Below are 25056 nucleotides of genomic sequence, written 5' to 3'. Positions count from 1 at the left end.
GTATCAATCTTTATTGTCTTTATTTTCAGTCATCACATGCCTTGAACAACCTCAAGGTAAATTTAAAAGCTGCTTGCTAAATAATAGCTATTGAGAATTTGTGTCATTCATAATCCGATTAGTCGATAATCGTTTCAATAATCGGTGACTAATCGACTATCAGAATAGTCGTTAGTTGCAGCCCTACGCACAACCATGCGTATGTTTGTGAATCACAATCATTCTATATCGACAGGAGCGTGTCCGCTCTCTGTGATTAACATACTGTCACGCCTCTATTTGTCCATATAAGGACATGCGTTTGCCATGAAGAGAGCGGTGTGCTGAGGTTACGTGTTTAAACACGTGTTTAAATTAAACACGTGTTTAAACATGCGTTTAAACCTGCTTCACAACACAAGACGTCACGCACACAGTCAGGACATCAGGGTTCAAGTGAGCACACGCACACGCACACAGTTCTACATTTGTTTGCAGACTACGATTCATTTAGGTACGAACTTATCGATGAATCCCAGATTAATGCGTGAAACGTTAGCACGGTTTAAGCACAGATTGGTGCTCATGCACTGTTAATAAATGAGGCCCGTTGTGATTTAGGAATCCATACTTTAGGCTTCACTATCCAATGACATGCGAACACCTACATGTAACATATAGAGTGACAGCGCCTTTTTTCCTGTGCAGCCTTCTGCGTAGAACTAAAGGCCCATGCATGTTCAATTGCTAGACACCGCAGTTTCCTGACCTGTGACCTCTAAATAAGCTTGCTTAATTTTAACTTGAGATCAACGACTCCTGCCTTTGATTTCCACCTACAACACTTCTCTGGGTGTGTGTGTCTGTGAAGATGTTTATGGAAATGTACTCTAAACAATAAAGCAGGAGCAGTTTGAGCCAGATATTAGGCCTTCACACAAATTATTTATAATAACCTTTGTAGCGTAGTGTTAATCTTGAAGTTAGCTAGAAACGTGTGCGTCACATCGCTGGTCAGTGTCACACCTGATAAAAGGTCTGATAAGTTTCTGGGGGACGGACAGAGTTGTGTTGGTTTGGAGGATATGTTTACACAAACAGAACATATAATGTGTTCAGGAACACAATATTCTTTACTCCAATGAACAAGACCAGTGACCCACAAGGCGTCAGCCGAGTCAAGGCGTGTTTATGAAACACAAACTCGAACTGTCATGGTGGGAGATTTTCCCAGCAACCATCAGAGGAGGAGTGAGACTGGGAGCTGCTGCTCGTCGTCACTTCCTGTTTCCAAAGCCAAGAGGCTGGACTACGCCTGCGCACCGAGGAAGAACCAAGGAAGACCTCCCCTGGTTTTGGACCAATCCTGTTCCATGTCCTGTTCTACCCGCTGGTATCAAACATTACAAGCGGCTTGTGTTCGACGCGACTCGTGACTGCCGGAGCCCCGGGACTCCGGGGTCCCGGGGCGGCTGCCGGGGTCCCGGGACCGCTGCCGGGGTCCCGGGTACCGGGGCGGCTGCAGTCCCGGAGCCCCGGGGCGGCGGCCGGAGTCCCGGGTCCCGGGGCGGCCGGAGTCCCGGAGCTTGGTGCCCATTGCTCTGCGGTAACTTTCATACCTTTTCATTGCTTCTAAATAAATACTTGATCGAACCAAACCGAGACTCTTCTCATATTTAGGATAAACGAACACGCAACGACATGTCTCAACTTGAGGATACAAACCTTCATCAACCACCAGAGGGCATCTAATATTACCTTAACACAAGAATACAAATAAATGAAAACACTCTTTCAGTATTTGGATCATATATCATTATGCTTTGGAGCTTTTTATTCATAACCGTCTGTCATAGGATAAAGAGGATCGGTCCTGAGACCAACACACTACATTTAACAAAGTAAAGGGACAAAGCAAATGATAGTTGCATATAATCCTTTTAAAATAACCCTATTCTTCCAAAAACATCGATACAACACTCGCGGTATTTCCTTTCAATCCGCTTCTCTGACTCACCTTCACTTCCGGGTTTTTTCATCAAAGTGGAACAAGATAAAAGTCAAAGATGAAACTTTGTAGAAAGTAAAGAAACGTGATGTTTTCATTCCGCCCTCTCTTCTTCTTCTTCTTCTGTCTCTGGCCTTCTTCTCTTCTTCTTTGGCTTTTACAAAGAAGTGCGATATAATCTTTGAGGAGCGTACCGCCACCTGCCGCAGCGGAGTATGTATGACACACAATCTTTTTTCTACTTCTCTTTTCTTCATCTGTTTATTTTCAAGTCTTTTTTCCTTTTTCTTCTTCTTCAAACATGTTTTTTGTGATCTACTTCCTAAGTTAATCTCTGCTGTGTTCGTCACATCTGAAGTTTTAGTTTAAAAAGGTCAGAGGACAAATAGGATTTGAATATAAAATTTTGTCAGACTGTGATTTGTTTGGAACTTTCCCTCATCTCGATAATAACATCATTAACAAACAACATTAGTCAAATGACCTGCTCGAGTCCCTGAGGTGAAGTTAAAGAAAAACTCCCCTCATCTGTGTTACATCAAATAACATTAAAAGTTACATCAATTAATAAAAACAAAACAAAAAGAAGAATAAAGATCTTAATTATTTTGTTGTTATTAAAAGCTTTCAAGGAAAAAAATCAGAGAATAAAAAAATAAACACGTAAAAAAGAAAGGAAATCAGCAGAAAGTTCCTGAGACTTGACACCACACCTTTATCACCCTCATAATATGTACCTATACAAACTCTATAACCTATGTATACAATGTAGGACACATCTGAACTATTTAACATCTGTACCCTACATATATATATTTATTACATCTATAATCTAGGTATAACATTTATGACATGTTTGACCTCTATTAAGGATAGCTATATAACCTCTGTAACCTGCAAAACACCTACCCCCTATAAATAAGCTCTGTAATATCTAAACTTTATAATATCTATAGCCTTTGTAATATCCATAACAACATATAATCTATTTAACACCTACCTTTAAACCAGATATAATGTATATGTAACCTGTTTGTGAGCTGTATATAACTTAAAAATAAATATACAATCGGTTCATTATCTGTTTGAAATAAATATATAGCCAGTATATCACCTGTGTATGTCAGTATATGATGAATATATAACCTGTATAAAATCTGTATATCACCTGTATTAAATCAATATATAGCCAGTATATCCGCTGATCTCTTCTTTTACATCTGGACTCAGATTCTTTATTTGACTGAAACATTTCTTTGAATTCACAGATGATCATTTTACACAAATGGCCTGTAATTATGCACTGCTCTGCTGCCGAGGAGGAGGAGGAGGAGGAGGAGGAGGAGGAGGAGGAGGAGGAGGAGGACATTTATAAAAGAGCCACACTTTACTGATAAACAGTGGATGGATTCTGACTGAGGTGAGTTTCACATGAATTTAATTGATTTCATCTTCAGTTACTCAGATAACAAACCTGTCTGATGTGTATTATTATTATTATTATTATTATTATTATTATTATTATTATTATTATTATTATTATTATTATTATTATTATTATTATTATTATCAGATGGTTCAGTGTTTGTTCTTTTACCTGATCTAACCTGTGTTGCTGGTCAGAGCTGAATGTTCAAAATTTATAACAATAAATGTTATATACACATACACACACACACACACACACACATATATATACAGTATATATATATAAACACACACATTTATTTTCATAGCATAATACGCTAACATCTGCTGGTGGTCACTAACAAGCGATTACATCAACTGGCGGTAGGTATTAATTAATGCAGCAGAACGTACATTATCTCCATCTGGACCTTTGTTCAAAAGGGAAAGTGTTTATTTTAAAAAGGCAAAGAGGTGACGATGTCTGATGTACTGAGCGGCCACACACTTTCATCGTTCTGCCACACAAGCCAGTAGCCAGTCGGCCTGTATCATTGATTAAATCCCAAAACACTTGATGGTGCTGAGGTGCACAGTCCCTAACATCCGCTGGTGGACACTAACAACTAACATCTTCTGGTAGTTGTTAACCTAAATTGTGCAAAAGACCGAACGGATTTCATCATCTCGTCTTATACTCTCAATAAACACACACACATAGGTTTTCGTAGCATAATACGCAGCTCAACGTTCTTTGTAAGAGAAGGACACAGAAATAAAGATTTTTGAAAAGAAAAAATATTATTTGAATGAACCCTAAACCTATGTGAAAATAAAATATCACATGGAGATAAAGAGATGATACAGGTGAAAACACATGAAGATAAGAAATCAAGACGAGTTTAAAAGAGATACAAAAAGCATCAAAGTTTATTGATGATTTTAAACGATGTTGATGTTCTACAACATCTATAACCTGTGCTGTCATACCTGTCACATTGAGAAGAGAAGGATCAGTGAGGTCACAGTAAATCGCTGGAACACATCAGATCCCAAAATGTGCTTTAAAGATAAAGAGATAAATATATATATATATATATATATAAATATATATAAAACTGAGTGTCGTCGACATAAAGAAAATATCTGCACCATGATTTAAATCCTTTAGTCCAAACAGACGCATAAAGAGAGAGAAGAGTAGTGGACCAAAAATCCAACCTGTGGGACACTCCTCTGAACTCTTCAACAGCTTCCTGCAGAGAGACAGACACTTCATCTGATGTCTTCTGTCTTTCAGCTCAGAGTCATGACAAGACGATGTGTGATCTTCCTGCTCATCTCAGGTTTGTGATCTCATCTAATTCCGCTCACTTTTATGTCCCAAACACAACAAGGGGTTCTCTCAGATGTCTCAGACGAGTCCATATGGTCCACAGATACATTAAAGGTTGTCTTCAATGTCCAAGTCTTCTACTTGTCCGGCTCCTCTTCTTCATAGATCTTTGTGTTCTTCAGTTTCACGTCACGTGTTAGAAACCTCGTCCACACGTCCACTCGCTCACTGGGAAGCTTCCACACATTGTCCTGCTGGTTCCTCACATGGACTCTGACATGTTACACACATTTCACCAGGAGGCTGCAGGAGAAGATCCAGAACACGTCCAGAGACACTGACTCAGACATTTGTTCTCACAGACGGAACCTGCAGAACATTTCTCCTTGTCTTCATTAGTTGAGTCTGTCCTCATTGTCTCCTGTGTTGTCTCTCAGGTTGGTGTCATGTCCACACCGATTACATCATCAGGCGTTTTCATGCCATTGACCAGAAGAAGACCTGGGACCAAGCTCAGAGTTACTGCAGAGACGAGTTCGATGACCTCGCCACCATCCAGGACCAGACTCACAATGCCGACGCCCAGCAGGTGGCTGGAAACGGGAAGTTCTGGATCGGACTCTACAGCAGCTGGACATGGTCCCAGGACGACGAGGACGCTCAGCTTGAAAGCAACTTCACCAGCTGGGACTCGAACGAGCCAAAAGACGAGAGGTGTGTGACCATCTCTTCACTCGGAGTCTGGTTCGTCAGCGACTGTGAAGCTCAGAGATTCTTCACATGCTACAGTGGTGAGTTCAAATCAAGTTGAGCTCAACTCCAGGGGACATGACTGCCCCCCCCCCCCCCTCTACGTGAGCTGAAGCCTTCGATGTTTGATTGATTATTGATTAACAGAGGAAAATAATTTATTGGTTATTTTAGGAAAAGGTGACTTAGATTTAAAAACAGTCCTGAGCCAAGACAACCAGAACCACAGCGGTCCAATCAGAATGCTTTTATTTATCAATGATATCAACCAGCTGATGTTTCATCAGGTAAACAGCTGATTTATGTAATCAGCTGCAGGTGAACATCACATCCTGGAGAAGCAGTCGATGACCTGGTCGGATGCTCGGACGTTCTGTCGCTCCACGTACTCGGACCTGAGCAGCATCACGACTCAGCAGGAGAACCAGGACGTTTCCAGGCTCCTGCTGAACGACTCTGTCCCGATGGCCTGGATCGGTTTGTACAGACCCTTCTGGAAGTGGTCTGATCAGAGCAGTGCCCCCTACAGGCAGTGGGCGGATAAGCAGCCTGAAAAGGGTAAAGACTGTGTGATGATGGAGGTAAAGTCATCATCAGCTGATTGGTTCAGTCGATCCTGCAACGATAAGACTGACAACTTCCTGTGTCACTCAGGTGAGTCTTCATCACAGGGTCAGCTGATTCAGGTCCCGCCTCCTTCAGAGACGAGGTATGTGTTTATTCTTATGATTATGAATATGGGTTGTATTTGTACAGACATCAGAGCCTCGGTGCGGAGGTCGGTGAAGGTTCGTCTGAGCTCAGGATCCGCTGACCTGAACGACCCAGCGCTACAAGACGCCATCCTGAGGCAGGTCAGAGGTCACATGACTTCCTCAGAGGAAGTGTCTGTCACAGTTACTTTCATGATGAAGTTACAGTAATCTGAATGTAATCAGATTACACTCAGTCTGATCATGTAATGATAATGTATGTTTCAGATGAAGGAGAAGCTGAAGGAACGAGGGATCAATGAGGAGGTGAAGCTCAGATGGAGGGACAATGTCTTCCACAGAGAGGAGGAGGAGAGAGCGCCTCCTGGCGACTGTGAGGAGTAATGTGTTTAGACTCAGGTTATTATTTGTTTCTTTGTGTGTGCATTTTCTTGATAAAATTGACATTACATTACATTTAATTTAGCTGACGCTTTTATCCAAAGCGACTCACAATAAGTGCATCAACCACGAGGAACAAACCAGAACAACAGGAATCAGGAAGGAACACTTCTTCAGAAAGAGGTGAAAACATGACACACAGACACAACTCACAGACAAACATAAACAGGATAAACATGAGTCAACAGGCGGGAATAATAATTAAACCGAAAACGCTTCTTCAAAAAGAGGTGGAAACTAAACACTGACAAATACAAAACCATGATAATAATCTTGCGTGGAGATATTGGATAGGATAAACAGCGCCATCTGGTGTGGAGAAGATATACCTGCAGTGAGAGGTGAGCTGTTGAGTTATACACTTCTATTTTGTGGTATTTACTTCAATGACATTACGATACATTACATTACATTACATGGGCCCAATGCCACTATACGATCACTAGACCACCATGTGTATTTAGTTTCATTCCATGTTATTATTGAGCTCAGAGATATGGAGGAGGGCCTGTAATATGATCCTCCTGCTCTTGTTTTACATAACAAACAACTTGACCTGCTGAGACTTGTGAAATAAAGAGATTTGAGAATAACAGTCTTTTAAGTTTATTTTATTCCTTGCAAGGAAGACACAGCCCCAAACTGAATCTTGAGCAGTTTCTGTGAGTTCAGTTAATAAAGAAAACAGGAAGTAGAACAGAAACACCAGGTTGCGTGATGATGTCACCGGAGAAGTTTCCCGATCCCCTCGTCCACGCTGCTGATGTCACACGCCACCGAGGTGAGTGGGCGGTCCACCAACAGCCATCAGAGGTAGGCCACACCCCCTCCGCTGACCATGGCGCTGATCAGGTTTGACCACGCCCAGACCTGGAGGCGGAGCAAACTGAGACCTGAATCTGACACACAAGGTTTCTACTGAGGAAGCAAGGATCAGTGCAGGTCTACTTTGAACAGTGATTATTAATAATAAATAAACAGCTGATGTCGTTGCGTGTTCTTTTATCCTAAATATTGTTCCATATGAAAACAGCTGAAAAACATTAATACATTTAGAGAGTTCATAGTTACACAGAAAAACATGGACCAAATTGTAATTTATATATTAATTAGGGCTGTCAAATGATTACAATTATTAATCAGATTAACCCTTAGTTAGAAATGCCTGAAAAATCCCCATTTTCTCTCTATATTGTTTAAAGAAGGCTGATATATACACTACCGTTCAAAAGTTTGGGGTCACCCAGACAATCTCACACTTTTATTTATCAAATGAGTGGCAAAATGAATAGAAAATATAGTCGAGACATTGACAAGGTTAGAAATAAGGATTTTTATATGAAATATTAATTTTGTTCTTCAAACTTTGCTTTCATCAAATAATGCTCCATTTGCAGCAATTACAGCCTTGCAGACCTTCTGTAGAGATTCCCCCCCCACGCTTCCTGAAGCCCCTCCCACAAGTTGGATTGGCTTGTTGGGAACTTCTTGCGTACCATACAGTCAAGCTCCTCCCACAGCAGCTGAATGGGTGGAGATCAGGTGACTGCGCTGGCCAATCCATGACACGCAGCAGACCAGCTGCCGGCTTCTTCCCTGAACGGTTCCTGCATCATGTGGAGCTTTGGGTCTTTGTCCTGTTGGAGGAGGAGATCGGCTCCAATCATGCTCCTCCCACAGGGCATGGCATGGCGTTGCAAAGTGGAGTGATAGCCTTCCTTATTTAAAATCCCTTCTACCTTGTACAAATCTCCCACTTCACCAGCTCCAGACCATCACATGACCTCCACCGTGCTGGACAGATGGAGTCAGGCCCTCTTCCAGCATCTTCTCACCTTCGTCTCACAAACGTTCTTCTGTTTGATCCAAACACCTCAAACTTTGATTCTTCTGTCCAGAACACTTTGTTCCAATCTTCTTCTGTCCAATGTCTGTGTTCTTTTGCCCATATCAATCTTTTCTCTTCATTGGCCAGTCTCAGATATGGATTTCTCTTTGCCACTCTGCCTCGAAGGCCAGCGTCCCGGAGTCGCCTCTTCACTGGAGACGTTGACTCTGGCGTTGTAGGAAATTTTCAGTTTCTTCGCAATTTCTCGCATGGAACAACTTTCATTTCTAAGCACAAGAACAGACTGGCAAGTTTCACATGAAAGTTCTCTTCTTCTGGCCATTTTGAGAGAATCATCAAACCCACACATGTGATTCTCCAGATCCTTAACGAGCTCAAAGGAAGTTCAGTTTTATAGCTTCTGTCACCAGCTCAACAGTTTTCAGCTGTGCTAACAGAACTGCACAAAGGTTTTCAAGGGTTTTCTAATCACCCATTAGTCGTCTAAGGCGATTAGCAAACACAATGAACCATTAGAACACTGGAGTGATACTTGCTGGAACTGGCCTCTATACAACTATGTAGATATTTCCTTAAAAACCAAAAAAGTTTCCACCTAGAATAGTAATTTACCACCTTACCAATGTATAGAGTGTATTTCTGATTAATTTAATGTTATCTTCATTGAAAAAAAACATGAAAGTGCTTTTCTTTGAAAAATAAGGAAAGTTTCAAAGTGACTTTTGAAACTTTTGAATGGTAGTGTACATTTAACATTTTTTATTTTATTGATGATAAGTCCAACTGATAGTTATTAAGATTGAAAAATCAAATCAAATAAAGCTAAAACATACCACACCATAATTAAATGTGGCTGTCCCTTTGCTTTGGCTCTGAGTAAACAAAGGATGATGTTATTCAGAACCTTTTAATTTATATCAAACTGTAAGAAACTTTATCCTAAACAAGTGCGTCATCTTAACCTTTGCCCTTCTTTTTTTAAAGTAAATATAGGATGTGTGGATAAAACTTTTTTCTTTTCTTTTTTAAATCAAACAAACAACCAAACCTTTGATGTTTAAATGAGTCTGATAAACTGTGCAATCAAACAAACACTATTCAGATCTACTTTACATTTATTCAAAGATATTTTCTTAATTTAGACTCAGTAATAAAAAGTATGACAATTTTCGATGACAATACTGACGAATACTTTTTACTCTTTAAACTATTGATCCACACATAATAATGATAATTATTATTATTACTTATTATCCACTTCTTTTTTTAATACTTGAGTGTATTTTGGAGTATTTTTGTAGTGTACATTGCTGTGTTGGTATTTTTAATAAATCCAATCATAAAATAAATGTTTCGTTTGTTTCACTGCAGAACTAAATATTCTCATGTTCACACTTCAGTGGTTTAGAAACTTTAATTTGACCCAAAGGTTTATTTTTTACCAAGTTGACAGAGAAAATGTGCATTTTTAATATCTGATCAACATTAATACAGATCGAGACTCTATAGGAGCAAATCTAATCAGTGCAGGTATTGAAAAAATGTATCAATGTGTAAATATATCAGAAAGAAATTATCAATAACTTTGTGTTGTTAAATTTAAACTGTAAATATTCACATGTTGCAGTTTTTGTAATTTATACAAAATGTTTTTAAACAATAACAAAATATTATTCACATTATGAAAAATCTACAGCATTGCTGCTCGTCCGAAAGACGTGAAAATAAAATAATTTTGCATCAAGTAACAACAAGACAAAACATAAAGATAAAATCTGAGAATGCTGAATTTCATTTTAAACCTGAGATCTTGAAATCTCCTGAGCTGTGGATCTTTTTCTTCTGTCTTCCTTCTGCTTTTAAACGTTACGTCTCCACCACCTCCAGCTCAGAACCAGTGTCTGCTATCGGATTCCTTTTGACGTCGGCTTTCCTCTGGCGCCACAGGTGAACACCTCCGAGCGCCAGGATGAGGAGGCAGATCACGAGCAGCAGTGAAACCACCACCAGCTCACTGTAGTAGCTTGTCTCTGGGACGTTGAGTGTCTCCTTCGAGGACTGGCTGTCCTTCCTGAAGGTCGAGTTGCAGTTCAAACCATCATCCTGAAAGTTGTGTTTGGGATTAGGATTGTGGTTGTTGGACGTGACATTGTCTTTAAGGTTGGTTGTGAATTCATCGCCTTTGTCCTCTGCGTCTCCTGACGGTCGTATCGTCGCCGTCTGTTGCTTCTCAGTAACAAACTCCTCATATGAATCGTGGCCGGGTTCCTTTGGATCATTTGGGATGTTCGAGCGTGGAGAAACCATTGGTTGGACGGTATAGCTCATGACTACTTCCTTGTACCCGCCCTCTTCTGCCTCACAGCGGTACGTCGCAAAGGTGGTGTCGGCCGCATGGAAGATGAGGCTGCCATCAGCTGATTGGATGAAGAGTTTCTCTGACAGGTGTTTGAACTGAGGGGAGGTCCAGGTCAGAGCGGCCATGTTGGATGGTTTGATACACTGGAGTCTGACCACTTCATTCAGACCAACACTGACCTCTGCTGGACAGAAATCATTTTGCGTAAAATACATGATAGAGAGAGAAATTACTGAACGTATTTATATACAGTCACTTATCTTTATATACAGTTGCTGATCGTCTTTATAAATAGCGTAAACATTTACCTATGTCCTCACTGTTCCTGATTTGTTGTACACATTCTTTTTCTACGTTTCCGTTTTCCACGTCCTGAACACTGAGGAGGAAGAAGACAGCCTGTCAGTCACTGCACAAGGCAAAATGTTCTTAGATAAACTGTTTTCATTTGTCAGACGATGATGAATCCGTCACCAACATGTGATCACGATCGTTGTTTAGACTCGTGCACTCTCTCCTGGTCGGACTCCACCCACACAAGGGATCTCTGGCCAGAACACACTGACCGCAGCTTCTGTAAACGGAGCAGTTCGCCACAGGGACTGAGGTGACTCCCTCAGATGTTCCCACGTATACCGCCCCCTACAGGAGAGGAAAATACTGTGACATGTACTCTGTAGTCTGAGTGAATGTTCAGTTCTCAGGTGTCCGGTTTACCTTGGTGGACGAGAGGACGATGCTTTTCACAAGCTGTGGCTGAGTGAAGACCTGAATCTCCTCAATGAACCGGGCACCCCGATCCAGAAAAACCATCTTGTGCAGGAATCCAGACTCTGTACGTAAGAGGACTTATTACACTTTAAGTCAGAACAAAATGTTCTCATCAGGGTTCATTCATGTTGTTTAATTTCCTCACCTGTGAGCAGGAAGAGGACGGTGTACTGCTTGCCATTAGCTGCTGTCGTCCTCATCGCAGCCACACGACTGTACTGATGCTCCGAGGAAACAACCACTGGGCCGTCTGTCACAGGTTTGACTCCAGCGCTGGTCAGAAAAGACCTCTTCACCTCCTCTAGCTCAGAATCGGTGGCTTTGTCCAGTCCGCACTGTTGAGCAGCATCGTAACAGGACGGCAGCATTTTAAACAGAACAACCTCAGAGTGAAAATGATTGAGAACAAAGCCGGGCACACAATCGAACACTGAGTTGCTCCGTTCCTGATAAGTACTTAAAGAAGAATCTGTGGCCATGTACATGTATGTGAGGAAAGGACATGTGTCCCCTCCGTGTTAGAGAACATATAACTGTTCTATTAAAGACGTTTATATTTATGTGGTTTTGATGTAAAACCTCCTGAAGCTGGTCGTGTCCACCAGATGGCCGTAACACTGCAATCAATCACTTTTTAAAGATTGTTGAACTTGATGCAAAGGTTAGGGTAACCTCAGCCTCCGCTTCCAAACATAAAAGAGAACCTGGGGCAGCTTCAGTTGTCATAAAAACTCAAAAGATTATTTTGTCCAGTTTGGGCTACTGTAAAAAACATGGCTGCCTCCGTAGAGAGGACCCGCTCCTGATGTTAATATAATACTGAAACACAGTAGAGAAATCATTACTAGGATTATTTCATATTCAATTCCTGCCAATAGATCCTTTCTATACACACTTGACCTTTAACCTAGTTTCATTTGTTTTAAACCTGACAACTTGATTTAACTTGACGTTACTGTGGTGCTGCGACTCTTGGGATATCTTTGGTGATTGTCCTCACCTGTCCCAGGTACGAGTGTTTCCCTTGCAGTAAACTCCACTGGTGTGTCTTCATGTCGAAGGTCCTGTAGCTCCCAGCGAACACCATCTTGATGTCCTGCAGCTTAAAGACACAGACAGCAGACTGTCGACCTGAGGACCTGTAGGAGACCAGAGGACAAACTGTGTTATTATCAGAGTGATATTAATATTCATTAAATTCTTCACAGAGTTCACAGAAAGGTTTTCCTCTTCTGATCAAACCTGAGTCAAGTCAGAAGAAGTATAGACTTCCTGTTGGAACAAACTGAACTTCATTAACTCTTGACTCGTTTGGTTTATAACAACTTTGATGAAGACTTTAGATTGGTTCTGAAACCAGATGCAGCTGCCCTGATTGGCTGCTGACACTCTTCAGAGATGAAGGATTATCTTCAGATGCTCATAGACAACATGTTTTCATGTTTTCTTACCACTGAGAAGTGAAGACGCCGTAGAACAGGGTGTCTGAGGCATTGCCGCCCTCTTGTGGCTGCAGGGTGAACACGTCCTGGAGAGTGTTGAAGGGAAGCTGTTTGTGAGATTGACAGAGAAGAGAAGCTTTGGCGAAGGACGTCCACTTCTTCTGCAGTGTCCTCTGTCCACCGCTGTCGTCCTGGAAACCATCAGAGAAGACACGACTTCAGGGAAGCTGCATCTGACCAAAGTCAATAAATATGTATATATAATACTTATAATAATATATAATAAGTTGACCAGTGATCGTATATAAAGATTCATGGTCATATGATGTTCTCTCGGTGTTTACCCCACAGACTTGTGCAACTCGTGGAATCTGCAGCTTGTCAACGAAGCTGAACTCTTTCCCGACTTCACTGAAGAAGAAGTAGAGCTTCCTCTCCGCCGGGTCCGACGCCGAGCCGACGAACGTTGGCTCTAAAATACAAGAAGTGATGACAGATGAGGAAAGTCATAGTGATGAGCACAGAAAGAGAAACATTCAGATCTGATCAGTTCTTTTAAAAATGTCCAACAGAGATTTGTGCCAGGATGGAAATAAAAGTTCTGAGTGAAGATATTAATGTGGCAATTACACATGTAAAAAACATGTACAGTGAAGGAAATAAGTATTTGATCCCTTGCCGATTTTGTAAGTCTGCCAACTGACTACGAAATGAACGGTCTATAGTTGTAATCGTAGGTTTATTGTAACAGTGAGAGACAGAATATCCCCCAAAAAATCCAGAAAATCATATTATAAAAATTATAAATTGATTTTTTTTGATTGTGTGAAATAAGTATTTGATCTCCTAGCAAAACCTGACTTAGTACTTGGTGGAGAAACTGTTCTTGATTTCGGTAAACTCCTCTTTGCAGATCCTCTCCAAATCCTTAAGGTTTCGAGGCTGTCGCTTGGTAATTTGAAGCTTCAGCTCCCTCCACAGATTTTTCTATGGGATTTAGATCCGGAGACTGGCAAGGCCACTCCATGACCTTCATGTGCTTCTTCTTGAGCCACTCCTTTGTTGCCTTGGCCATATGTTTTGGGTCACTGTCGTGCTGGAAGACACATCCACAACCATTTTCAGTCTCCTGGCTGAGGGAAGAAGGTTGTCGCCCAAGGTACATTAGCAACCTTCAGACGGCCTGTACATGTGTCTTCTTGAGCAGGGGGACCTTGCTGGTGCTACAGGATTTTAATCCATAACAGCGTAATGTGTTACCGATGGTTTTCTTGGTGACTGTGGTCCCAGCTGTCTTGAGATCATTAACAAGTTCCTCCTGTGTAGCTCTGGGCTGATCCCTCACGTTTATCATGATCATCGAGACCCCACAAGGCAAGATCTTGCTTGGAGTCCCAGACCGAGGGTGATTGATGGTAATTTTGTATTTCTTCCACTTCCGAATTATCGCACCAACATTTGTCTACTTCTCACCAAGCTGCTTGACGATGGTCTTGTAGCCCATTCCAGCCTTGTGCAAAAATCTAAAATCTTGTCCCTGACGTCCTTACAGCTCTTTGGTCTTGCCCATGGTGGTGAGGCTGGAATCTGACTGAATGATTCTGTGGACAGGTGTCTTTTGATTCTGTGGACAGGTGTCTTTTGATTCTGTGGACAGGTGTCTTTTATGCAGATAACGAGTTGAGATTCTGAGTACTTATTCAAAGCGAGAGGACTATTCGAACTATGGAAGACAGAATACTTATTTCCCTCAATCAAATGCAAATCAATTTATAACTTTTATATTTAGTGATTTTCTGGATTTTTATTTTAAATTCTGTCACACAAAAAAACAACCAGTGCAATTATAGACCGTTCATTTTTGTGTTAGTGGGCAAACTCACCAAATCGGCAAGGGATCAAATACTTATTTCCCTTCATTGTATGTAAGACCTTTGGCAGGAGATAAAGAGAAAATCAGTTTGTGAGGAAATTCAGTTTGTAGCGTTTTGAGAGTTTAAAAAAAGTGTTTCTTTAAGACTCCCCCCTCCCCCCTTTCGATAAAGCCCAGTGAGCTCTGATTGGTCAGCTGGCTCGATTGATCAAGCGCTTGCAGCACCTGTGGAAAACGTTAACTCTAACCCGGCCTCTGCTTTTCCTTCACCTGGCTTTGCTTCGGGGGGAAAACATAACCTTCACGATAAAAAAGTTTAAGTTTTTTTCACTTGATTTTTACCAGCATGCTTATCGGTCGCTAGGCCAAACTACAGCAAGTAATGAGAGATGTCACTCTACTCGTAGTTTTTCCACATGTTGGGCGACCTGCAAGTCTACATGTACTTTTGCTTGGTGTAAATGTGTAAATGTGGCTTCTTCTCATGCCCTGTTAATGAATTTCTACATCATAGAAAGGTGAACATTCCTCAAGCCCTCACAGGTAAAAGTCATCCAGTGAAAGAGACTGCCGTCAGGAGGTCATCAGGAATTCATAGAGCCGTAGTTACATTTCAGTTGTTAGGGGGCATGTCAGACTAGCCAATAGTGGCCTAGTGGCTAGTCTGACACAGTGTAAGTATTGTGCGAACACTAAGGCGAGCCTTGCACGATACACACTGAGCGGCTCGTCTACACAGCTGTTCATGGTCTCATAACATTGTCATGGGACATCATGTCAACATTATTTATTCGGGAATTGAACATTATATCCTCCCTGGAGGCAAGATGTGGTTCCACTCACCGTCCAGTAAGCTGACGGATGTGTCCTGGCTGACGTTAGGACGACTGTCTTTGCTGAAGTGTCGAGAAATCTGCGGTTCGACGCCTCTGAAGTCGCTGGTTGTAGCGGTGAACAACTCGCCGTCTGCACACAGACAAACACAACAGCTGAGGAAACACACGTGACTGTGGGTTCAGTAAAACAACAGGACTCAAAAAGCAGTTTATCACAAACACTTACAGACCTGCTTCTTGTACAGTCAGCCAATCACAAGAGCAGCTTCAGATTCAGAGACTTTCTACTAAAAAATTCAAAGCATCCAGTAGAGTCGCTCTCTGCTGGTCGTTACACAGATTAAAGGTTCGAGACACTTCTGCAATGGCTTCACTCTCCGACTCTACACATTTTTTTATAAACAGGCATCTGAAGGCCAGTATCTTACCTCCAATTCATTAGAAAGACACTTGAAAAACTTGTTTTGGTGCAAATAAACTTCTTCCTAAAAGAGAACAACATCCTGGAGGAGTTTCAGGCTTCAGAGCTAAAGTCTGAGGAAAACAAGGTTTTGATCCTCATCCTCCTGGACTTGAGCTTTAGATACGATTGGACACCAACGTCCTTATCACTTGTCTTGAGAAGTTGGTCTGTCTGTTTCCTGAACAAAACGTACGATAAAGGGAGGAAGTTCTAAGTCTGCGTTGGAGAACACGTGTCTGACGAACAGCTGTTTTGAGGTTCCACAGGGCAGCTGCCTTGGACCTTTGTTATTCTCACTGAACTTGCTGCCACCTTGGTGACATCATCAGAGTGCAAATTGTTTCTATAGTTACACAGATGAAACACAACTTTTCATCGCTACTGAGCCAATGATGTCATCGCTCTGTGCTCACTACTGATCTTTCAGAAATAAATACACGTAGGAAAAATAATTTCCTGAAGCGCAATGTGCATGAAACAGAAATCCTTTAGTTGGCCCAAAATCAAATAGAGAAACACTGTAAAATAATCTGGGTTAGGGTTAGCTGGGTTCTAGCTGCGCTGCACTGGTTGTTCCACACAGGTCTGACTTTAAGGTTCTCCTCCTCACACACAAGGTTCTGGAGTTACCCAGTTACACAGATGCCTCTCTGGTGAAATATGTTCCCTCTAGAACACTGAGAACATCTTAGAGGTTGTAGCCGAAAGTCAATCTGAGACAGGCTTCCGCTAGATATTACAATACATTACAAATTTTACATGGGTCTACACTTTTTTGTCAGCTAGGAGGAGGGGCCTAAGTCTCCAATTGCCTGAGGGTCTATGGCAGCTCGGTGCTGCTCCATGTAACTAATTGGCAATATGATGATATTGTGATGTTGTGATAAGAGCAAGAGCTAATGTTTCCCAGTAATCTGTTATCATAAACAAAATAATCAATGCGTGTGTATGAATGATTTGTATTGGAGAAGAAAGAAAATGCTGTTCTCTTCTTATTTGAATTACATTTGAATGTTTTTATTGCTATTTATATTATATATAGTGCATATTAGGCTGCATTTCTTGTATGAAAGATGCTATTCAAATAGAGTTTATTATTAACATTATCAACAGTGATTTTCATGTTTGAGAGTTTGATCTCTTTAAACATCTGTGATGATGTCACTGACTCACCGATGGCGATGGCGGAATTCCTCTGGAAGGGGCTGAACGGACAGCGACCTTTAGCACTGTCGTGTTGGACCAAAGAGAAACTCGCAGTGTCCTGTGGAAATGAAAGAAAATCTGAACTGAACTGGAGAAAAAACTAATTTCAATGTTTGAATAAGTGAAAATATCAATCAATCAATCAAATTTTATTTGTATAGCCCATATTCTCATAGGGCTTTAACATTGTTAGACATCCTCTGTCCTTAACTCTCAGCAAGAATAAGGACAAACTACTAAAAACCCTTTTAACAGGTAAAACTACGTAGAAACCTCAGAGAGACAAATGTGAGGATCCGTCTCCCAGGACGGACACAAGTGCGACAGATGTGTAGAGGAGAACATCATCAGGAGAAAGGTTTTAGCAGCAATGATGAGGGTAAACATGTTGAAGGATAACTTCAATACTATATATCAAGTAGTCCTGCTGCATCATAGTCTCTGGTCAGCAGCAAGATCACGATCCAGCATCAAGATCGGATCCACTATAGTCCACAGTCATTGTCCACTGGCGCCAGTTAGGATCCATCATCAGCTGTCCCCTCGGTCGTGGTCCACCATCATTATCTGATGCCAACGCGATACAGAATCCTTTATTAAACCATGTGTTTACTTTGGACTCACGATGAAGGCGTCACGAGGGCTGAAGGCGAAGCTCCCACAGGTGTAAAGGTGGGTGGAGTTAATCAGCTGCAGCACGCGGACAAAGTTAGGACAATCGACCTGCAGGCAGAGAGACAGACAGTGAAACAGACAGACAGTGAAACAGACAGACAGACAGACAGACAGAATGACAGACAGACAGACGCTGTATGTTGATAATTACCTCTTGATTCTTCCCTTTACCTCGACACTCCCTGATGTCTCCCTCAGACGGACGCCATGACACCTGGACAGACACAGTTTCAGTCCAAACTTTAAAAGTTTGATCTTTCGAACATGAATCTGAGCCTTGTTTTTTCTCATCACGGCTGCAGCAGGTTAATCACCTTCCTCCTCAGGCTGATGACATCACTCTGACTAATGTCCAATGAGAGGACGGCATCTCGCGCCCCAACATACAGGGTGGAGCCATCGTCGCTTAGCAACAGTGTGGTGGTGTTGTGGACATCGTGGAGGCTGAAGTGGACGAGAGGTCGTTCTGTGGAGTCTGAGCGACAACAAACAGACGACTTTAAATTTAGCCTGAATCACAGACTGTAAATAAAGATGGATGACATCACAGTTCATAAAGGTGAAGCCAAAGTGTCTCTGTCGCCCCCTGGGGAGGCTGCATGGTAACAGCTTCTATTATTATAATTATAAAATAATACTTTTTATTACAAATTACTACATGAGCATTTTTTGCTATCATAAATATAAATATAATCTTTACACTGTAAATGTTTTCATTATTACTACATTACATGTTAAAACAGGAGCACAGATTTTCTCTGAAAACATAAAAAGGACATTCATAAATAACAAGAAAACATTCTGTTCAGGCATGATTTTTGTCCACAGGAAATGAGCCGAGAGCTAAACAACCTTCTTCTTCTTTGAGGTTAACTGGCAAACTGCATGTTGATACACTCTGGGTAAAGGTTTCACACTGACTACATCCTGGTGGAAAGAGGAAACGCTTTCTTCAGTTTCTACTCTGTGTTTTCACCGTTTCCTTCAAAGAATCAACTTCATTGCTGTTGTTCTTTTTAAAGTCACCTGACAAGTTTAATTGTTTTTCTCTGAATTCAGTTCAGAGTTTTCATCCATCACACCTTCACAAACATCTCTCAGATGTCAAAACCTCGTTCAGACCTGAACCTTGTCCTCTGGAAGAGTAAATACCACAAAGTAAAATGTCCAAAAATATCCTATTTTACTAAAATAAAGTATTATTATCATTATTAGTATTGCTGTTCTTGTTAATATCATTTTATTTCTTGAAAATTAATTTTGAAAAAACATTGACGAAGTAATCAATCAATTAACTAAACTTCGAGCATGTCTCAAGGACATAAAAACCTGGATGACCCGCAATTTTCTCTTATTAAACTCAGATAAAACAGAGGTTATAATACTCGGCCCTAAACACCTTAGAGAAACATTATCTAATGATATAGCTGCACTAGATGACATTGCCCTTGCTTCCAATGACACAGTCAGGAACTTGGGACTGATCTTCGATCCTGATTTGTCCTTTAATTGTCACTTAAAAGTAATTTCTAGGACCGCGTTTTTCCACTTACGTAATATCTCAAAAATCAGACATGTCCTTTCGCAAAAAGATGCAGAAAAACTAGTCCACGCCTTTGTTACATCGAGACTGGACTATTGTAATTCACTATTATCAGGCTCCAGCAGCAAGTCGTTAAAGACTCTGCAGCTGGTCCAAAATGCCGCAGCACGTGTCCTGACGAGAACTAAGAAAAGAGAGCACATTTCTCCAGTATTAGCATCGCTACACTGGCTTCCTGTTAAATCTAGAATAGAATTTAAAATTCTCCTCCTCAACTTCAAGGCCCTTAATGATATGGCACCTTTTTACCTTAAAGAGATGTTAATACCATATCAACCTACTAGAGCACTCCGATCCCAGAATTCATGGTTTCCTTGTCATCCCTAAAGTCTCTAAAAGTAGAGTAGGAGCCAGAGCTTTTAGCCATCAAGCGCCACTCCTGTGGAATAATCTCTCACTTTCAGTTAGGGAAGCAGACACCATCTGTTCGTTTAAAAGTAGACTCAAAACCTTCCTTTTTGATAAAGCGTATAGTTAGAGCTAATTATTGTTAGTTTAGTTTAAAAAGGCATGGAGGTATTGATGTCTGTACATGTTTCTGACCCTTGACCCCTTTCCTGGAGTTTCTGTGCCTTATCGCCCGCGGATGCAGGGCCACAGCTGTGGCCGCACCATGGATATGATTGTGGATCGCGCGTCAGAGGTCATAATGGTGGATCCAGTTTGGTGGATTCTGTATCGTGCCAGGTGATCGTAGTGGTAATGGAGGATCCTTTGTCACGTTGGCATCGGCTGATGGTGGACCACGACCGAGGCGGCAGCTGATGATGGATCCTAACTGGCAGCAGTGGACAATGACTGTGGACTATAGTGGATCAGGTCTTGATGCTGGATCATGATCTTGCTGGCTGCTGACCAGAGACTATGATGCAGCAGGACTGCTTGAAATCTAGTATTGAAGTTATCCCTCATAATGTTTACCCTCATCATTGCTGCTAAAACCTTTCTCCTGATGATGATGGCCCGTGTCACTGACTTGAAGTATGCAGTGCAGTACTTGAGTAAATGTTCTTCTTTACTTTCCACCACTGTGTTGTTATACAGCAGGTCCACTTTCTTTATCTGTGGTGTCAAGAGCCTTCCCATCACCTGCATGTCTCAGCATGTGGTAAACCCGACCTTTTTATAATGCTTGTTTTTTCTGTCTCATCAGACTTCACATCGATGAGGCGCTAACAGGACGTGAGGGAGCAGAACAAACCACCACAGACTGAACCTCTTCCTGTTTCCGAGGAATGTGGCTCAGAGCTTCAGACAGTTTGTGTCTCATCTGAAAACACGTTGGATTCTGTCTGAGAGATTTTCAAATAACTGATGAAGAGAAATAAAAAATATTAACAAAGATGAAAACCCTCTGTAGTGGCTGTTCCACTCAGTTGCAATACGATGGCCACTTGATTGTGTCTGAGGAGTATTTCTTTACAGCTGACTCGTGTCCAAACAACAGAACCCGTCCCGTAGTGATAACCCACTGTTTCACGAATCCAGGAGGCGGGTTACACTTGAAGTGAAGTATTTTATTTTCCTTTCCAGCACAGTTCAGACACACCGTTTAAACAATCCATTATCGTAGATTGGCATTCCTTAACTTCCAACTGGTCACAACGTCACTTCTTCTCTTGTCATTGATATCAACCATCACTTTCCTGTCATCTTCACGTTAATGTCACTAACAATTCACGCACGTTTCACATAAATGTCACAGTCAAAACTAGTTTGAGTCGACTCCTACAGACTCCTCACTCACCACTCTTCTTGTGCGTCACTAACCAGACACGCACCTGATCTGAAGAACGGCCTTACGGCCTCATCAAACTGTTGCAAAAAAACGCAAACAGTGCCCAAAACAAAATATACTTGAAATATAGAAACCACAATATACAAAATATAATTTAAACAAAACTTAAATTACAAACCTGGATAATATAAGAAATTATAAAACCAACATAAATATTTAACTATACACACACACAGAAGAGGAAGATACTTTCAACCTAACACAACCTCCTTCCATACAAACGTTTTAGTAATAATATCATAAATAATCTGCTTCCACACTAACACACCTGAAAACACTTCACATGATCATTCACATAAATCTGCTCCTCTGAAGGAAGAAGAGTGATGGGGAAAAGTCAGAGCAGGGATTTCTTTTCTCTGAGTGATGACGAGGTGGAACTGTAACTCACAGGAAGTGTACCTGAAAGGAAGTGTACCTGACAGGAAGTGTTACTGACAGGAAGTGTACCTGACAGGAAGTGTTACTGAAAGGAAGTGTACCTGACAGGAAGTGTTACTGACAGGAAGTGTTATTGACAGGAAGTGTACCTGACAGAAAGTGTTTCTGACAGGAAGTGTACCTGACAGGAAGTGTTACTGACAGGAAGTGTACCTAACAGGAAGTGTAGGCTACCTGACAGAAAGTGTTACTGACAGGAAGTGTACCTGACAGGAAGTGTTACTGACAGGAAGTGTACCTGACAGGAAGTGTTACTGACAGGAAGTGTACCTGACAGAAAGTGTTACTGTCAGGAAGTGTACCTGACAGGAAGTGTTACTGACAGGAAGTGTACCTGACAGGAAGTGTTACTGACAGGAAGTGTACCTGACAGGAAGTGTTAGCGACGCTTTGTATTCACCGCTGGTAGTCGAGTCATGTGACTGATGAGAACCAATCAGGAGGAGAACGTCTGTGTCATCGTTTACTAAAGTCTCAGCTTCTGTTTGTCCGGACTAAAACACAACCTCAGAGTTTTCAAACTAAAACGAGTCTAGCAGCATTTGTAAAGAGAAAACTATTAATACTTAACCATTTTTACCAGAGTAGAACATATTGATTATTTCAGATCGAGGTCATCAAGTCTGTAGTTTTATTTTAATATCCCTCATGAAACCAATAATTGAAACCGGTTTGTTGCTGAGTCACTTTAAAATTGATCAGAATCTCTTTCTTGTGTTTTTATCTGATGAGTTTATTATGAAATTAGTATTTGATTTGTTAAATATCAGGTAATGATCAGCTCCAGTGAAATATAGAAAATGTTTAATAAACCTCATATTTTACATTTTTATGTGTCGTCTGTTCACATGTGATGCATTGATGGGGCGGCTGTAGCTGAGAGGTAGAGTGGTCGTCCTCCAACCTGAAGGTCAGCGGTTCGATCCCCAGTCTGACCCCTCTGCATGCCGAGGTGTCCTTGGGCAAGATGCTGAATCCTGAATTGCCCCCCCCATATAGCAACAAAGTGCTGCTAATAGATGCACTGTATGAATGGGTGAATGTAAAACTGTAAAGCGCTTTGAGGCATCAAGACTAGAAAAGCTCTTTATAAATACAAAACCATTTAACATTACCATTCATTTCATAACTGTGTTTGTATATTTAGTCACATAAGAAAAAGATTCTCACTTTGGTTGAATGTTTTACACCAGGAAATAAGACTTCATTCCGTCATTCCACAATAAGATCGATGCTGTGAAACCAACTTCATAATCATAAGCAATCACACAACCAGAGCCAGACTGATGATCAGAACTGATTGATTATTGATAAGAAATGTTTTTGGACTCACTGAAGAGGAAGGAGATCCGAGCAGAAGGCAGAGAGCCGGCGGAGGTCAGCACGCCGAGAAGGAGGAGGAAGAGGAGGGTGGCTGATGGAGCCATGATGGAGGAGGTGAAGATGGACGATAATGAGAAAGTCAAAATGTGTTCGTCGTTGTCGACGGCAGGAAACTGACTGTGATACTGACTGTGATACAGAGAAGAGACTCAGGACTGAAGAGTTACCACAACTTCCTGTTACTACATAGATCGGGTGGGGGGGGGGGGTGGGCAGAAAGCTTCTCTGAACCAACATCCTCTGATGAGTCACTGTTCACTGTACAGACAACTAAGTATATTCAAATGTTATACAATATATATATATATATATATATATCAAAGTAAAGTTTAATTTTCCTGTTGAGGTTGATCATTTTGATCAGTGTTATCAATCAATCAAACATTTTGAAGGATAACTTCAATACTATATATCAAGCAGTCCTGCTGCAATCATAGTCTCTGGTCAGCAGCAAGATCAGGATCCAGCATCAGGACCAGGATCCAGCATCAAGATCAGGATCCAGCAGCAGGACCAGGATCCAGCATCAAGATCAGGATCCAGCATCATCAGGATCCACTATAGTCCACAGTCACAGTTATGACTGTAAAGTTTTTTAATGCTAAGAAAACACTGTCCTCAGACTGTCCATTGCTGCAGCTCCTCTTTTAGCCTCTGTCTCAAACACTTGGTTTTAGCTTGTGTAGCTTGAAGAACCCCCCCCCTGAATGAAGCCCACACTGCTCTGATTGGTCAGCTGGTCTTCTCTGTTGCGATTGGTTAACAGCTTCCAGCACTGTAGGAACTCCACAGAGCTCGGCCACTCACTCTACCTCGCTCTGTTAGGGGGCGTGTCAGACACTAACACTCTTATTAGTCACTTTATTCTTTTGTTTGTGTCTCTTTCTCAGTCACTGTCCTATAGTGACTTTGTGGGAATGGCCACGTGTTGTTTCTACCTTCATGCATTGTTTCCTGAGCCGACCAGCTGATTGAAACCTGTGTTACTGAGACCTGGAATCCCAGTGGAGCTGCAGAGGATATATCACATTCATATTTTAGTCATAGTCCTACAACCATTTGTCACTTGATCGTCATGTCTTGTATTTAGTCTCATGTTTATAGGCTTATTTTGGTTCCATTATATTTAAGAACTGTGTATTCTTGTGCTTTATTGGGAATCATTTACTTAGGGAGTATGTATAGTTTGTAGTACTTTTTATGTTTATTGCATCCTATCTTGAGCTATTTAAATTCTTTGTATCTGTTTTATTGCTTCTTCGCTCTATTTGCAATGCCCTTGACATGCTGCTGTAACACAATCATTTTCCAATCTGGGATCAATAAAGTACATCTATACATCAGTCACCAAAAACAAACAAGAAACCAGCAGAGATGATGTCTTTATTGGGCAAGAACACCAGCGGGTAAATCAATCGATCAATCTGAATGATTTAAGGATCGTTGGGTGAAAACATTCGGTCCTGCAGCGGTTTGATAAATTCTACAATGTACATGTTGCTGAGTGTCTGTTTGTTAACTCAAGCTTAACTCAAGTTAAACTTAACTGAAGTCAAACTGAAGTTAAACTGAAGCTGAACAGAAAGAAATTGAAATTAAACCTAAGTTTATCGATCATTCTGCAGTCTTTTGATGTTATAACATGTCGATGTTCTTTTAATTTCAAACGGTTTGTGTATAAAACTAAATAAAGTGTAAATAAAAATATATAAAATATATCTAC

At 41.2% G+C, this 25056-nt stretch overlaps 2 protein-coding genes across 2 annotated transcripts; one reads left to right on the top strand and one right to left on the bottom strand.

Moving 5' to 3' along the window:
- The first annotated feature begins 3374 nt into the window (after positions 1 to 3374).
- On the top strand, positions 3375 to 7227 carry LOC133014646 (macrophage mannose receptor 1-like). The gene is made up of 6 exons (XM_061081914.1): positions 3375 to 3407; positions 4695 to 4740; positions 5168 to 5521; positions 5793 to 6134; positions 6237 to 6334; positions 6461 to 7227. The coding sequence occupies exons 2-6, from the start codon at positions 4704 to 4706 to the stop codon at positions 6575 to 6577; spliced, it is 948 nt and encodes a 315-aa protein (XP_060937897.1). The 5' UTR covers positions 3375 to 3407; positions 4695 to 4703; the 3' UTR covers positions 6578 to 7227.
- Positions 7228 to 10177: 2950 nt separating this feature from the next.
- Positions 10178 to 23434, bottom strand: LOC133014392 (semaphorin-4A-like). The gene is made up of 14 exons (XM_061081625.1): positions 23284 to 23434; positions 18423 to 18583; positions 18260 to 18322; positions 18058 to 18156; positions 17401 to 17491; positions 15772 to 15894; positions 13400 to 13527; positions 13065 to 13246; positions 12614 to 12752; positions 11759 to 11948; positions 11560 to 11675; positions 11321 to 11484; positions 11151 to 11221; positions 10178 to 11023 (listed from the first exon to the last, which is right to left on the bottom strand). Exons 1-14 carry the CDS (start codon positions 23375 to 23377, stop codon positions 10350 to 10352), a joined length of 2295 nt encoding a protein of 764 aa, XP_060937608.1. The 5' UTR covers positions 23378 to 23434; the 3' UTR covers positions 10178 to 10349.
- Between the last annotated feature and the right edge of the window lie 1622 nt (positions 23435 to 25056).

Source organism: Limanda limanda, chromosome 11 (assembly GCF_963576545.1).
Source record: "Limanda limanda chromosome 11, fLimLim1.1, whole genome shotgun sequence".
Lineage (NCBI taxonomy): Eukaryota > Metazoa > Chordata > Actinopteri > Pleuronectiformes > Pleuronectidae > Limanda > Limanda limanda.
The sequence above is the reverse complement of the archived record's forward strand: the minus strand, read 5'-3'. Positions and strand labels throughout refer to the sequence as shown.